The sequence below is a fragment of the Bacillus rossius genome, chromosome 3 (assembly GCF_032445375.1).
Source record: "Bacillus rossius redtenbacheri isolate Brsri chromosome 3, Brsri_v3, whole genome shotgun sequence".
In the NCBI taxonomy this organism is placed as follows: Eukaryota; Metazoa; Arthropoda; class Insecta; order Phasmatodea; family Bacillidae; genus Bacillus; species Bacillus rossius.
The window spans coordinates 11,653,133-11,669,222 of record NC_086332.1 but is presented as its reverse complement, the minus strand read 5'-3'; the positions used below and the strand labels follow the sequence as shown (position 1 = coordinate 11,669,222).

Sequence of the window (16,090 nt, the reverse complement as noted above, 5' to 3'; positions counted from 1 at the left end):
TCTCTCATTCTCTGTATTGATTTATTTATTTTATTTACCCACGTACAGTTCAGCCAAGAGCACTTACACATATTTTAATAATACTTAGTGTACATCAATTTTAAGGGAAACCACCATACTAAAGTATGTGATATTACAGCCTTTCAGGATAAAGTAGATTTCGAAGATACCGACTACTTAATTTTATATGCTCATATTCCAGCAAGAGATGTCTATTTGTGATGAGTACAATATGTTTTATATTGCATTTATAATTTGTATTGAATTTATTAATTTCACACATTATAACTTAAAAATTATTTTCCTTTGTGGTTATTTCCGTTTTAGTACATTATTGAAACCGTATCACACATTCAGGGTCAAGATAAAGTAACCAAAAAAAACTGTTAAATGGTTCTGTCAGAATAAAAAACTATTATACAAACTTAAAAAAATTTCATAAACGTACTTCATCCAAAATTTATTTTATTTTATGTAGCACTTTAATACAGCTTAGGTAGAGCTCATACACTATATTCAATGCAACATTTTATTACAACGATACATTTTGTGAATCGGTATACTCACATTGGTAATAGATCTCTCATATAGCACGGATCATGCCACCAGTTAGCGTACACAGTAGAGTTTTTGACGTGACAACGTCTAATAAATCGATGAACGCCGGCTGCACGCACGAAAAAGTGTCCCACTACGGATGTCCCACTACGAATGTATCCTGTTTGCTCATTGTACGCATGCGTGGCATCTCTCTTCCACTCGATTGGAACAACCATCGATTTGACTTTTCAATCATATTTTCGTCGTTTGAATTATTAAAATTATGTAATTTAACGATCGTCCACCGATTTTCAGCACAATCGGTACGGTTATTTAAAAGTAATGTTGAAACTTCAAATACGTTTTGAACCAACAATGGTGTTTTACAGTTACACATAATAATTCAAATTACACCCGAGATCTTTTGCACAATGTTTTAAAAAATATTGTAACACATTATAAATAAGTTTGGTGTATTTGGGATGCGTATTTGTTATAAAATCGTGTTAATATTATTCCCCTACCGTGAACAAAAATTTTTATAAACACATATATAACATCTGAAACTAGGTTATTTTAGTATGGCCTCGTGGGCGTGTGGTTAGCGTACATATCTCTTGATCTAAAGGTTATCGGTTCGAAATTTGGCTGCTGCGAATTTTTTTTTTGTACTTGTATAAATAAATACGGCGCACGCAACATTTCAAAAGTACTAAATCTATTTGAATTAATGAATGCAAATAAAAGTAAATTTATTAATTCAATTGCACATTTCATTTCACTCCTTTGTATCCATAAAAAATAGTGATAATTCAATAAAAATGATTCAATTTTATTTATAAAAGTATGCAGAGGTAGATTTTATCATGAAAAAGATAGAAAAATTTAAAAAAAATTCTTCCTCAAGAATATAATATTTTTAATGCCTAAATGGTTTGGTTGCAAAAACCTGTTACGGCTCAGTCTCAGGCCGAATATGATATTTCCTTTTCTTCTGGACAATCATTTCATCAATGTTTTGTTATGACGTTGTCACGTTAAATTATCGTCCGTAAACCGACTTTACAGACAACCAATTTTTTTTTTTTAATTTTATGAATTTGGTGCACAGGTAGCCGATATATTTTGGAATAAAAACACATGCTGCATTGCATGAAAACGAAATGATTATTGGTGCTTTGAACATAGGCAGTAGGTAAATTCATATTGCTATCACTATTGTGGTCCGTGTCTCCAATAGTTATTATTGTAAATGGATTTTAACGACTTTTATATAAGGAACTACGAGTTTCAACGGGACACAATGCTATATATTCTAGTGTTTAAGTTAGCCAAACATCTTACGGACAAAACGTTTTAGTATGTATAATTGGTTCAGTAGTTTTCCCTTGACACAGAAAAAAGTAGACAAACAAACATATAGATAGTGATTGCTGAAATTTCTAATAGACACTTGTTTGTAGTGGTATTAGGCTGACGAATTCAGTAGTTCTGATACCTCTTCTCTAGTCCTAGTAGCCTAGTGTTTCCAACACAAATTTTGAAGTGAAACTTCTAATGCGACTTCCAACAAGGTTGCGTTGAACGTTTAACGCTCCTGGGGAGGGGGAATAGAAAGAGACAGAACGAGTGTGTGTCATTTCTCTATGTCCACGAGGTCTCGCCGCGTCAATTTTCTCCTTGGGACGAACCCGTCCGCTTAATTAAATAAACAGCTTTTATCGTTGAATGATTTCATTATTTATTTTAGTTTGATTTGATACAATATGATTTCACTAAAAATCAATTTCTACCCCTTCCTTTTTTCATTTTCACATCACGAAGTTTCACTTCTTCCTAGCGGAGGGACTGCACGCACTTGTTTTTTTAAATAGTTTCAAATTACTTTTCATTGCAGTTTTATTTCACTTTTACATTAGAAGATTATACGATGAAAGGTGGTGGTGGCATTGTGATGCATTATGCGTGTTAAGGATACCTTCACTCTACTCCTAATAGCCTGATACTATCACATCACTTACGTCAATGGAACAACAAAAAAAAGTAAACTAATCTATTTGATTTTTTCAGTTGTTCCAGAACGCTCGATTGTTATATTAGCCATGAAAACCTGATAATATCGGAACCTGCTGCTGTTTATTTGGTCAAAATATTGCTGTCCATGCCATTTTGATATCAGGAGATTAAAATATTTCGAGAGGTGGAATTGTAGTGTATCGTATACCTGTATTATTCAGTGTTGATGTACACCTCCTCCCTGATCCTAAAAGCCTAATACTATCATCTCGCAAGTGAGTTCCGATATTGTGTATCGCCCCCCCCCCCCCCAGCTTGGATTGTATGTAAGTAATAATACCTAGATAAAATGGGACTCAAATTTCCCAAAAATAGAATTTAAATTTCCCAAAAATACTCAAAATTGTCCAAAAACACTCTCAATTTCTTCAACCTGCTTAATTTATAAAGGTGGCTAAGTTTTCCATAAAGTGACTTAATTTTACTACAAGCCGCTGTCGTATTCTCGTTTGCCATCTTTGATTTTAAAATAATGAAGAAAAAACAATAATAAAGATAATAGAAAATATTAAAAAAAAAAAAAAACACTTTCCGTCACAGAATCTGACAAAAGTTTTTTTGTGTCTTTAAAAATAATAAAAAAGTACTTCTGCCATTGAGTCTGTAGTACCGAAATCGAACCCGTCGAGGTCAATGTAATAAACCATTAATAAAAAAAATAAAAAATTCTAAACCACATTTTTTGGTAATTTAATAGAATTTAAATAAAAAAGCACTTACGCCATCGAGTCCGGACCTTTTTTCTAAGCCCGGTGAGAGCAAATTTTAATAATAATCCATCCCCTATGGTGACTGGCAGCAAACTGGTCCCCACTACAAATAGCAAGGCGTATGTACTCCAAGTAGTGTGACTTCACGGAGCCATATGTGATGCGGCCATGTTGGATTCCCTTGTCGCATTCTAGATTGCGCTACCACCATATTGGTTTTTGTTTTCACCCGATAGATCGCTTCAGCGTTAATCGTCAGATCGACAGCTATAATAGCACCGACCATCTTGGTTGCCATCTTGACAATCTGTAATTATTACCCAAACGTTTGATTAATATATTATTAAAACATTTCATTAATATATTGATCGGTTAGATCAATTCCCTTCCTTAGTTCAATATTTACTCGATGCAGAAAAAGAGTAATTTTATTATTATAAAAGAAACACAAATGGCTTAAAGTTCCTCGAACTAGGCAACAGTAAGCGCTGATATAGCGCTCACCATCTTGAAATTAAATTATTAAAAAACCAAATTTTTAATGATTTAAAAAAGTATTTATTACCATAAATATGAATTTCATCAATTTCGGTCCTTGATTCTATCATTAGTCAGCGCTATAAGTAATTAAAACTTAATAATCACTATAAAAATTTAATTTTTTCCCCATTACCTTTTGACGGAAATAGTATTCATCCTCAATACGAATAATGGCTTTATACAAGCCAACTGACAATAATATGTTAATATCATTATGCCTACCACGGAGACTGTTTTCGGCAAACCTTGTGACTGCTACAGCACAAACTGCAAGCATGTTGGCCAAGCATATGGGGCCTTCTTTTGGCATACCTTTCAAATAAGCCATGGCCTACGTCGAGCATACAAGACGAATCCCTCTGAACTGCCAATCCTACAGTACGGGCATAACCTCACGTGCTTTACTATTACTATAAGGTGTAGGTCTTTCAAGCATGCAGGCCAAAAATCTTCGAATTACAGGCCCAACACTACAGAAAAAAATATAATTATTCAACAATAATGATGAGTCATTAGGGCGCATTAAATTGTTTTTGTATCGTCCAGCTTCCACGGGCAGTCGAGGTAGCGATATGCCAGGAAGTAAACTATTCTTGAAAACCGCGACAAATAAGATAGAAACCCTGCAGCAATGGGTGATGAACAAATTTCAGTGATAAATACCTCTAGTTAAATAAAATATTTTAATTTGCGACCGGTAGAGTTTCTGGGGACCCCAAGCGGCAGCAGCCGCGCGTTCGATGTTGCCGAGGCTCCTCTTCCGCGTCCGCAGACAGGGAACATCACCATCAGTTCCCTGTCACTGTCCGTAGGGAGCAATCCTTGTGAAGAGTCCTGTCAACATCTAGGGACGTCGGAACGTTTTCATGAATTGGGGGGGGGGGGGGGGCGAAAAGATGTATCACACTTACCTCAGTCCTAGAGCGGGGGGTTCCCCCGGAAAAATTTGGAATTTTAGATGCAAAATTGTGCTATTTAATGAGTTTCCGAACCAAAATATTAAATATACCGTTCCAAGAATTTGATGTCGTGGTATGTATTAAATACTACTCTGACAGTAGATGTAGTACAATTTAAATAAAATACCATCTAGGAATTTGCAATCATTTTACAGTATATTGACAATCATAAATTTTGATTTTCTAATTAATGTCATCACCAATGCAACGTTTTTAACTACTGGTTGAGAAAAATACTACTAGGACCAAACATTTATTCCAGGAAAAGGAGGGGGGGCGAAATGCTACACTCACTCCCCCCCCCCTCCCCCAAGCATAACAGCACGGGGGCGACACGCCCCTGCTGCCCCCCCTGTTCCGACGTCCCTGTCAACATCCTCGCGTGTCTGACCTCCGCAATTGTTTGTCCCCTCGCAAAAAGAAAGAAAAGGAAAAGAGAGCTCACCTTCGCGCGCGGAGTTGATTGCTTCACGCGCGTCGATACTTGAAAGTTGACAAAACAAATGCCGTCCGGCCGCGACCTGGAAGGCGGAAGACGCACGAGGTAACCCGACCCCGGGGGAGGGGGGCGGACCGACGACGACGGCGAGGGCGGATTCCTCGGGTTGTTTGGTCGGCCGGCGAGCCGGAGGACGCCGCGACAAGGCCGTCGCTCGCCCAGCCGGGCTCCTGGGTGGCGTCAGGACGACCACTCGCCCACTCGCGCGGCGAACACACGGCGCCCAGGTCGTGCCAGGCGTCTCCGAGTCGGACACTGCGATCCAGCAAGCAAGCCAACAGGTGAGCTGAGACACGTGCGTTCTTCAACTGACCCGTGCCATGGCGACTTCTCGGACATGCGCCATTGCAGTTTCGCACTCTTTGCCACGGAAAAAAAAAATTCATAAATGCAAAATAATAAATAAAAAATTGGTTGTCTGTAAAGTCGGTTTACGGACGATAGCTTAACGTGACAACGTCATGACAAAACATTGATGAAATGATTGCATACTATTATGAATAAAATTGAATCATTTTTATTTTAATAATAAAAGGTTAAGTACTTGAAATTATACTAGTAATCAGATTTTTAAAATGCAAGAATAATTAAATTTTATTGCCGAAATTGTTGTTATAATAAGCAATGAAAACCACATTAACTTTTCACTTCACTTTACAAACAGTCAACGAAACAGTTCACGTGTAGATGACTTGTAATTAATTTTAAAAACTGGCTTTTATCTATAAAGTTTAAATATAATTATGAACAAGTTTTCATATAAATAAACTGTAATCAAATATCTCTCATCAATTATATGAATCATCATAATTTTTTAGTCAATTGTAACATAACCTATTATTACTGCACTCGCCGACAGCGTAACGGAACACAGCGTAACGGAACAATGTGCGTAACGGGACACTTTGTCGTGCGTGCAGCCGGCGTTCATCGATTTATTAGACGTTGTCACGTCAGTAAAAATTTTAAAAAACCCGCAGGAAAAAAAAAGCCTATATAAGCTGATGTCAAACAGATAAACCCAACGATGAACCCAAACAGGCATTTTGGGCAACACAAGACAACCGCACAGGCGAACACATTCATATTTAAATATCAGACAGCGCAAGAATTCCGCGGATAAGAGTTTAGTCACGAAAAAAAGCACAGACGAACAGAATGGGCTAACAACGGAATTCTTCTGCTCTCTAACATTTAAGTTTGCATGTGTTCGTCTGTGCTGCCGTCGTTGTTTTGTCCATAATACCTGTTTATATTCATCGTTGGGTTTACCTGTTTGACATCAGCTTATTTTCTGTGGGTTTATGTTTTCATCTCTTATTTTATGAACTTTCCCATGACAAATTATGCAAAACTGCAATGGCGTATGTCCAAGAAATTTTATAAAATCGAGTGAGCTAAGGCTTCAACAATTTACAGTATGAAAGAAAATTCTATTAGCTAAGACTACTGCCGATATATTTAAGTAATACTTCACTCCACCGAAAGAGGGGGGGGGGGAACAAAATAAATACTTCTATCTGTTATAATGCTCTATTATTATGTCTGAAACACTGTGTACTGTTAATTTAAATTATACTAATGCGAATAATCACACGGTGATTTTTTCTTTAATTTTCACATTTTGCTTTTAAAAAGTTATCTTCAATCGTGAAATAGTATTGTGATAGAATAAATCAATCATATGATGTATGTGGTACACAGAAGTGTCGGTAGAAGGATGTGTTGGTAGAAATGAGGTGGAGGGGGGGGGGGGGGGAGGGCTCACCTTATATTGGTTGCACTTGGTTATGAAGAGAAAAATAGTGGTTTTATTGTTAAATCTCCGGCTCCCGTCATCGTAGCGAGATAAAATAGATATGTTGTTTTTAAGTCTAATAATAAGCTTTTAAACACAAAAAGTTTCATCAAAATCTGTCTATTAGTTTTTGGTGCGATGCTTGAAAAAAACAAACAGACAAGCATTCAATAATAATATAGAAATTCAATGAAAAATAATTCAATAATAAACTATTCTAATTTAAACAATTTTTTAACTCGTTTATAAAATGTATATAAATACTAATACCAAAATTATTTGGATTAACTGCTGGGGGGCTTTTGCTAAAAAAAATTGATAAATAATTGGTGCATTTGAGTTCTTATTGTATTAACATGCATTATGCCTAATATTCCAAACAACAAAGAAAGTGTACTTAGATATTATACAGTTTAGGGCCTCGATAATTTGAAAATATTTTGCGAGCTGATCGTACCTACTCCATGCATGCTTCAGGCATATCAGAAGTGACAGGCCCGTGGTTTAAACGAATTAATTGAATTACAGTTACATTAAATACCGCGTGCTTGATGACAGATGTAATCTTTATACTGAAGGTGTACATAATCCTGAAATAAGCCCCGCCCGTTGGTTACAAGCAGCAAACCTTTTTTTAGGTACTTTTTATCTAAATAATTTTTGCGAGTATTAAATTCCTGAGCAAAAATTATGTAAAAAAAATTGGGAGTATAGTAACACATTTTATAATAAATACTCTTTATGTAATTGAGCATTTTTAATTATCGTGAATGTTTTATAAGTCACCTTTTATTTGTCGATTTTCCACCTTGATGATTTCAGTTTGTGTATAAACCCAGTAGAACCAAACTGTTACCGAAGGGTTGGAAAATTATTGGTGTTTTAAAAAAAAATGTTTCTAGTTTCCAGGATGAAGTCTCTGTCACTGGTTGTAATCGTGATTCTGGCTGCAGCTGCCGACGATGACAAAGAATGCCCCACAAAAGTGTTTCTACCCCCTCTAGACATGCTCACCGAACTGAACAAGGTAAACAACTACCACAGAAGTTATTGGCTCTAGTAATTTGGTTTGTCTGTAAAAAAAAAGGGGGGGCGGGGGTTGTCTGTAAAGTCGGTTTACGAACGATAATTTTACGTGATAACGTCATAAGAAAACTTTTATGAAAAATTGCATACTTTTTAATTTTCAAATATTATTTGCAATTTTTTGCAAATTTAATTTAAATAATTTGTTTAAATATAATCACGAACAATTAGTTATAGAAATAAACTGAAATCAAATTAATGTCAATTAATTGTTAATTTGAAATGACGAAATTGGACAAATAAATCAAAATTTTTAAATTGCTGCTTTTAAAAAGCCCGCCTTTACCTGTTTGATATTATAGAAGATTTTCTCGCACGGTGGTTGGCCGGTTATTGCACGCTCGGCTCAGGCGGAACGTGACAATGAGTCATGCTTTTTCGTGCGTGCAGCCGGCGTTCATCGATTTCTAAGACGTTATCACGTCAAAAAAGAGCTAGCAATTGTCATTAGATTACATGATGTGTCGCAATCGAAGTCACTTTCTGCGTCATCATCACCATATTTCAAAATGCAAAATGAAAAAAAATAAAATTCTTGACCACGACTGATGTTATTTAATAAATATGAATAAGGATTTTCGCCGTTTAACACAGTCACTGTCATGAAATAGTCGTTCAAACCTGTTCTCACACGGCAAACACCACCCTTCCCTCAGTGTTCTGTGTGTCTCCCGCAAACATGGCGCAGACCAACAGATTAAATAAAAAGCCACTTCAAGCAGTATCCGCATATTCATGCATGACCACACACAGGTGGAAATGTTTGTATCACTCAGCAGTTCAAGAACTAGTAGCATTGGACAGCATGTTGATGAGTCTGCAAAAAAAACTGCACTTCAATGTTTTATTTTTTTTTTGTTTCGTGTGGTAGCACTGTGCACTGAAAATACCAAAGTCTGCTGAGTTCAGTGATGTACAGGACGGATAATTTGGGACATTAAATCAGTGAAGAACAACAGATTCAAATATCTTATCAATGAAAAAAATACACCTATCTTGTAAATTGGTTTCGTTTTAGTAACAATTACATGTACCTAATTTAAAAGTTAGGGTTTAATACTTCTTTCTTTATTTTATTTCATTCAGAAATAAGTTTTGAAACATATTGTTTAGCAGATATCAAGTAAATTTTAATACAAAAACCATGTATTTTTACATATTTTGTAAATTGGTTTAGTAGTAGTTTTTTTAAAAAATTAAAAATAATAACGGATTAGCTGACTCTTTGCAGTGCCATCACAGTGAACTTAATAAATGTATAAAAAAGAGGAAACATAATGTAACGACAAATAAATCCTCATGAAGAAAAAGTCATCGCAGTGATTTTTGTGATATTATATGTATGACACAGTGCAGCCCGCAATATTTAAGTTTAAACAATGGACCCTTCAGAAACCACTGATACATAGTCTATGTGTTAATCTAGTACACGGGCCACCTCTGTTCCAACTTATATATAAATCCGTTAAGTATTAAAGAGGTGATTAACTAACAAGCCTCCAAACTTTCACACGTACACAGGCTATTATTAAGATGATACGACTAAATAAAGAAGAGAACATCTGACGAATATAATTTGACAAATATTAACTACTGTCTCATACATGCTTTTTTTTTTTCAGATGATGACGAATATTCAGTCTCAAAAATGTAATAATTCTACTAATAAAATTCCTGGAAAACGTTTTGAGATTAAGTTCCATGGTTTCTCTGGCGTTATAAATCCACTACCAGAACCAGACAATAAATCATCGGAAAGTAAGTTTGTTACTCATTTCAAATTATTCCTATATCATTCCCTGGGACTCTCTCTCGCTCTTTCTCTCTTTCCTTCTCTCCATCACTATATATATGTGTGTGTGTATATATATGTATGTGTATATGTGTATATATATATATATCGGCTGTCCCAGAATTCAACGTGAAGTCGTTAACAGTTAATAGATCAATTAATTACGTTTCTGAATTAAAAACTCTGATGTATTAATTTTTTAATTATAGGATTTAAAAAAGGGTTAAAAATCTCCACAATGCTCCAAATTATTATATTATGTGACTACAAATTAACACATTTTAATACTCTAAATGTTGTTACGCAATCTTAAATAATATTGAAAACTATTCAAAATAAAATCTAACATGCAATACTTTTGAAAAAAAAATTTTTTTTTGAACGGCTTATGCGGTAATTTTGACTTTTCATTCTTTAAAAATAATTTTATATGCTACCTTCACAAATTATTTCAACATGTGGCTCATTTAAGCCAGATTTCAAAATAGTACAACAATGACCATTGTGGTAATACATACCTAACATTTAAAATCACAAAGATCGAATTAAGTTAGTCTGTGTGAAGCACAATGAGGACCATCTACTTTAACTTAATAAAATAAATTCAATAAAAGCTTAGTTTAATTTTGAATTTCACCATCTGTTTCACCATTACTCACGTCGAAAGACCTCACTGTCTATCTCACAGGGACTAATTGAATCCAAGCTTTGGATATTTTTTATCTATCACAGTAGATACGAATACTATTTTTAAATGTGTAGTAAGTAGTATATAATAGTTCTTGTTGAGGCAGGGTTCAGGGTGTGGTATAGTGGTGTTGGCCGCCGTCTTGGTTTGTGACGTCACGGCGGCCATATTGGATGACCTACACCTTTGACCTTGACCTTAACCTTCAAATTTTGACAAAAATTGTCAAAAAGGACTCAAAATTCGCCAAAATATCCAGTTTTTGGGGGAAAATCCAGACGAAAAATCTCAAATATCATAAAAATAAAATTTTCCATTTGAGCGGGAAAAATTCCCGTTTTGAGGGAAATTTTCCCATGTTAGTCCTCAAAAATGCCAGTGGCTTGAAATGTCCTAAAAACAAGCCACCCTAAGCCACTTAGGTCATGACCTTGACCACTAAAATGTTATGGCCGTCATTTTGAAAATAGTTTGCCATCTTCAAAATCAAAAATAACTAACCAAAAAATTCGAAAAATATTTAAAATTATTGGAAAAATAATGAATAAAATATGAATTAATAAACACACATATTGGAGCTTGGGGTCTACTGTTAGAACATGGTAAGAGCAAAATAAAAATGGCGACAGATCATTTCTCCAAGGATATCACCAACAGAGAAATTTATTTATATATATTTTTAAATTTTGAAATACTTTTCAGTTTGTTCCCAAAAAAACTGGAAGTTTTGGCGAGTTTAGCGAATTTCAGGCAATTTTTTGAGGAATTTTTAGTCATTTATGACAATTTTTGGCAAATATGTGGCAAATTTTGGAGTTTAAGGTCAAAATCAAAGGTAAAGGTCATCAAAGATGGCATCGTGATGTCACAATCCAATATGGCGGCCGACCACTGACACCACGCAGGAAGAACTATTTTATATTTCTGGAGTACATATTAACAAACAAAACTGTCCAACTTTTCTGTCTAAATAACCTGTCTGTCCATGCGAACGAACTCGCGTGTACAGCTATATATATAAATATTTATAATCATAATTAAATAATTACCACTGAAGGCGACGCTCATATTTAAGTATTGGTTACTGCCGAAAGCACAAAGGTCACTATTCAACAAATAGTAGGATAATAAATCGCTTACACGAAATAGGTACTTCACCAATAGCAGTACTAGACTTTGTGGGGCCCTTTCCCCGAAATACCGAAAAATTTGAAAAATTAACTTTTTCAAATAAAATCTTAAAAATATTTTGTAATTCTTTACTGATAAAAAATCATCCTCGGGTCAGTTTTATAATTACTTACAATCAAATTCCGGTCGAATTGCGTAACAATACGTGGCAATAAACACATTACAAGTTTTTCTAATGCAAAATCATGCATTGAGATTTAGTATTGACCAGTAATTTAGTTTTAAGTGCTAATAAAATTTAAATCTTCCTTTTGCCATTAATGTCCACTTGTTAGTAGGACACTAGACAAACAAGTAGAATAAAAAATTGGTTGTCTGTAAAGTCGGTTTACGGACGATAGTTTAACGTGACGTCATAACAAAAAAATTATGAAATGATTGCATACTTTTATGAATAAAATTGAATCATATTTATTGAATTATCACTATTTTGTATAGATACAAAGAAGGAGTGAAATGAAATCTACAATTTAATTGATAAATTTACTTTTATTTGCACTCATTAATTCAAATATGTTTATTACTTCATCGAAGAGATTATTTTAACTATAACTTTTATAGGCCTACATGTTTGCTATTTAACTTCTTCCAATCTGTACGAATGGGAGTGTTTCAAGTTTAATGTGCCTCTAAAAAGTCAAATCGATGGTTGTTCCAATCGAGTGGAAGAGAGACAGATGCTGCGCAAGCGTACAATGAGCGTAACGGGACAATGTGAGTAACAGTACAATGTGCGTAACGGGAAACTTTTTCGTGCGTGCAGCCGGCGTTCGTCGATTGATTAGACGTTGTCACGTCAAAAATGAACATCGGCGCGGGGCCCCCAGACTTCACATGGCTTCTGTTTGTGCAGCATGTGCGCCGCCGCGGGAAGCGAAGGCTCACGAACCGGAGAGGCTGGGGTACGAGAACAACAACAACAACAACAACAACAACAACAACAACAACAACAACAACAACAACAACGGCAGTTACTACAGGTTCCACGAGGACGGAGCTGATTGGTGGACAGCCAACAGAACCTGCGAGGAGGAAGGCGCGCACCTGGTGGTGCTCGACTCCGACGAAGAAGCCCAGGTCGTGGCAGACATCTTCTCCAAGCATACCAACATGAAGAACGACTACAACAACAAAATATTCGTCGGTGTTAGTGATCAGGATGAAGAAGGGGTGTTTGTCACAGTGATGGGTGAGTATAATATATTTGAGTCATTGTTGTAACTACTGTAGAATATGTATTTTATGTGTGTTTTTCTAATGTTTGTGTTTTGTATGTATATTTAGATAGCTTAATAAATATTGATTATTTTTTTTAGTACCAATGCAGTAAATTATTGCACTAAATGATCAAAGATATTATGTAACAAAACATTTTATAAATTTTTAGTAATATATATAAGTATATATATATGTATATATATATAAGTGTATATATATATATACACACACACGGTATTATTATAGATGAATGCACTTCTAATAATCTGTATAGGCATTATTTTTACAGTGCAAGAATATTGGACAAAATGTTTCTAAATTTTGGTTTTTCGAATACATTATGCAACCGAAGTTCAGTGAATGTTTATTTAATTTTACTGAACCATAAAATAAGCGACAGTAGAATTTTAAGTAAAATAAAAACATTCACGAAAAATGTTCATTTCGCTTAATTCTATAAACATTTAGCATGAGCACGAACGGAAGTTGTAAGTCAATGTTTTTTTTCCAAACCGACTTTTTTATAATAATTAAAGGAGGTAACTTCCCAGCGCTATAATGGATCGAATAATTATCTTAAAATTTTTTGACCCACCTTAATGCGTAGTATTTACATGCCAAGCTATTTTGAACTTTTGGAGTCCGTTTTAGTCTGTGTTGCTGGCACTAAAATAAATCAAAAAATGATATTTTAAAAAATTGGTTGTCTGTAAAGTCGGTTTACGGGCGATAGTTTAACGTGACGTCATAACAAACCATTGATGAAATGATTGCATACTTTTATGAATAAAATTGAATCATTTTTATTGAATTATCACTATTTTGTATGGATACAAAGAAGGAGTGAAATGAAATCTACAATTTAATTGATAAATTTATTTTTATTTGCACTCATTAATTCAAATATGTTTATTACTTTAACGAAGAGATTATTTTAACTATAACTTTTATACATGTTTGCTATTTAACTTCTTCCAATCTGTGTTATTCTGTTAAGGATAGGACGATGATAGGAAAAGTAGGAAACGAATGGGAGTGTTTCAAGTTTAATGTGCCTCGAAAAAAGTCAAATCGATGGTTGTTCCAATCGAGTGGAAGAGAGATAGATGCGGCGCAAGCGTACAATGAGCGTAACGGGACAAAGCGTAACGGGACAATGCGTGTAACGGGACAATGAGTAATCATTTTTCGTGCGTGCAGCCGACTTTCATCGATTTATTAGACGTTGTCACGTCAAAAATGATATTTTAAAAAATGAATGATCATCACTTGATTGTTGTGGGTGCAGGGAGCGACCTGGAGGAAACCGGGTACGCGAAGTGGAGAGGCGACAACCCCGACGACTGGAAGGCCGTCAACAGGACCGGCGAGGACTGCGTGGAAATGGGGCGCGACAAGCTGCTCAACGACATCCACTGCAACGCCAAACTCGCCTTCGTCTGCGAGATGGAGTGACGCTTGCATCCGGGAGCACTGTGTCTGAATGTCATCGCAAGATTTCATCAACCATGCCACAAATCGTGAAAAACTATCACAAGACAGTGAAAGAGAGACCAGACATTGCAATATCTTCAAGTACGGTAACTAGTTTAAAATGGAAATATAAATCATGTGATGTAATACCTATTAATTTTTTTGACTATTGACTTGTCTTATTTAATTTATTTATGAACTAATAAAAAGATTTAAAATGAAATCAATCGAATAAATGGTATTGAAAAATAAACCTTCTGCATCTACCGAGAATCTGCAAAAATGAATTGAAGCATACGCATTTAGATTAGGCTTATCACCCAGTTGACTTATCCTTTTAGTAAAACCAGAAATAATTGTTATCATGCCTTGTAAATAAGATGTTTGTTAGGGTATATATAAAAGTTTATATCTGAGTACTTACATCCCAGTCCCAGATAACAAAATAAGCTCGAATCAAGCTTGTCATGACAAGTGTGTTAGTTTGAATCAAGCTTGAGTCAAGCTACAATTTTTTATACATAACAAGCTCACCACAACAAATTGTCAACAAACTGTGCGTGGTTCATGGTTCAAAGAAGGCTAGAATTAAGCTTGATGTGTCAAGCTTGCACAGCAAGCCTAATTCTAATGATATGACGAGCTTACACGCTATGTGGTATTGTACTAAAAACTGGTAAAAAAAATCTAAAAAAAAAACTCTTTTAATATAAATACAACCCTATTTGTGTAAATTGTACAATAGTGCAGAAACATAATGCTTAAGGGGCCTCACCTAGTCAGTGGTGTATTTGTATTAGTGAGGCAGGATGATAAGTGAGACACTCGCTGGTGCTTCTAGACACAAGGATCTGAACTGGCGTGCAGTATTCTCGTTGTGCTTGGTACTACTATGAAATTCAAGCAGTGTTGGAGAAATTAATATGAAAGTTGCCTACCTGCTGCCTCTTGCCGATTAATGTTGTTGTGTTGGCTAATGTGCTGGAGTGCCAACTAGCGTTCTTGGTTTGTCCACGTGCAAGTCCACATGGCCAGCAGGCAGCAGAGAACTCCCGGATTTTGTACCAACCTGGAAGCTATGATAATGATGGTTGCTTAATACTAATGAAAATTATGGCATCTCTGGTAAGACTATTATTTATTCACACATGGCCATCATGCATGCACTGCCTAAGACATGGCATGTCATGGTCCTGGAGTCTAGGCATATATTTAAGTTTCATGACTTTGACCAATAATAACGAACTTATGTTGTCTATTGGTTTTGAATATTAAGGTAGGTACTCTGATAATGGGACAACAGTCAACGATGCGCTCTATTGAATGTTACTAGTATATTACATGAAAACACACAGGCACATAGGGAGCAACTATGATGCTCGAATTGATTGAACATACACTATACAATACAAAAAAATATGTGGTGGCTACCCCCTATGGCCTCAACACACTTCCACGAACATACCATAATTGATAAATTTTGGAAATAGTAAAGCACCAGATATTCAGAGTGTGTTTGG

The 16,090-nt window shown here is 35.3% G+C and overlaps 1 protein-coding gene across 1 annotated transcript; it reads left to right on the top strand.

Moving 5' to 3' along the window:
• Positions 1–5,409: 5,409 nt before the first annotated feature.
• LOC134530214 (homeobox protein 9-like) lies at positions 5,410–14,797 on the top strand. The gene is made up of 5 exons (XM_063364881.1): positions 5,410–5,605; positions 8,025–8,149; positions 9,831–9,966; positions 12,733–13,068; positions 14,386–14,797. The coding sequence occupies exons 2-5, from the start codon at positions 8,033–8,035 to the stop codon at positions 14,550–14,552; spliced, it is 756 nt and encodes a 251-aa protein (XP_063220951.1). The 5' UTR covers positions 5,410–5,605; positions 8,025–8,032; the 3' UTR covers positions 14,553–14,797.
• Positions 14,798–16,090: the final 1,293 nt, after the last annotated feature.

Coding starts and splice junctions, on each gene's coding strand:
- LOC134530214 (XM_063364881.1), top strand. CDS start 8,033: ATGAAGTCTCTGTCACTGGTTGTAATCGTGATTCTGGCTGCAGCTGCC. Junction 8,150..9,830: donor TGCTCACCGAACTGAACAAG/GTAAACAACTAC, acceptor TTTTTTTTTCAG/ATGATGACGAATATTCAGTC. Junction 13,069..14,385: donor GGTGTTTGTCACAGTGATGG/GTGAGTATAATA, acceptor TTGTGGGTGCAG/GGAGCGACCTGGAGGAAACC.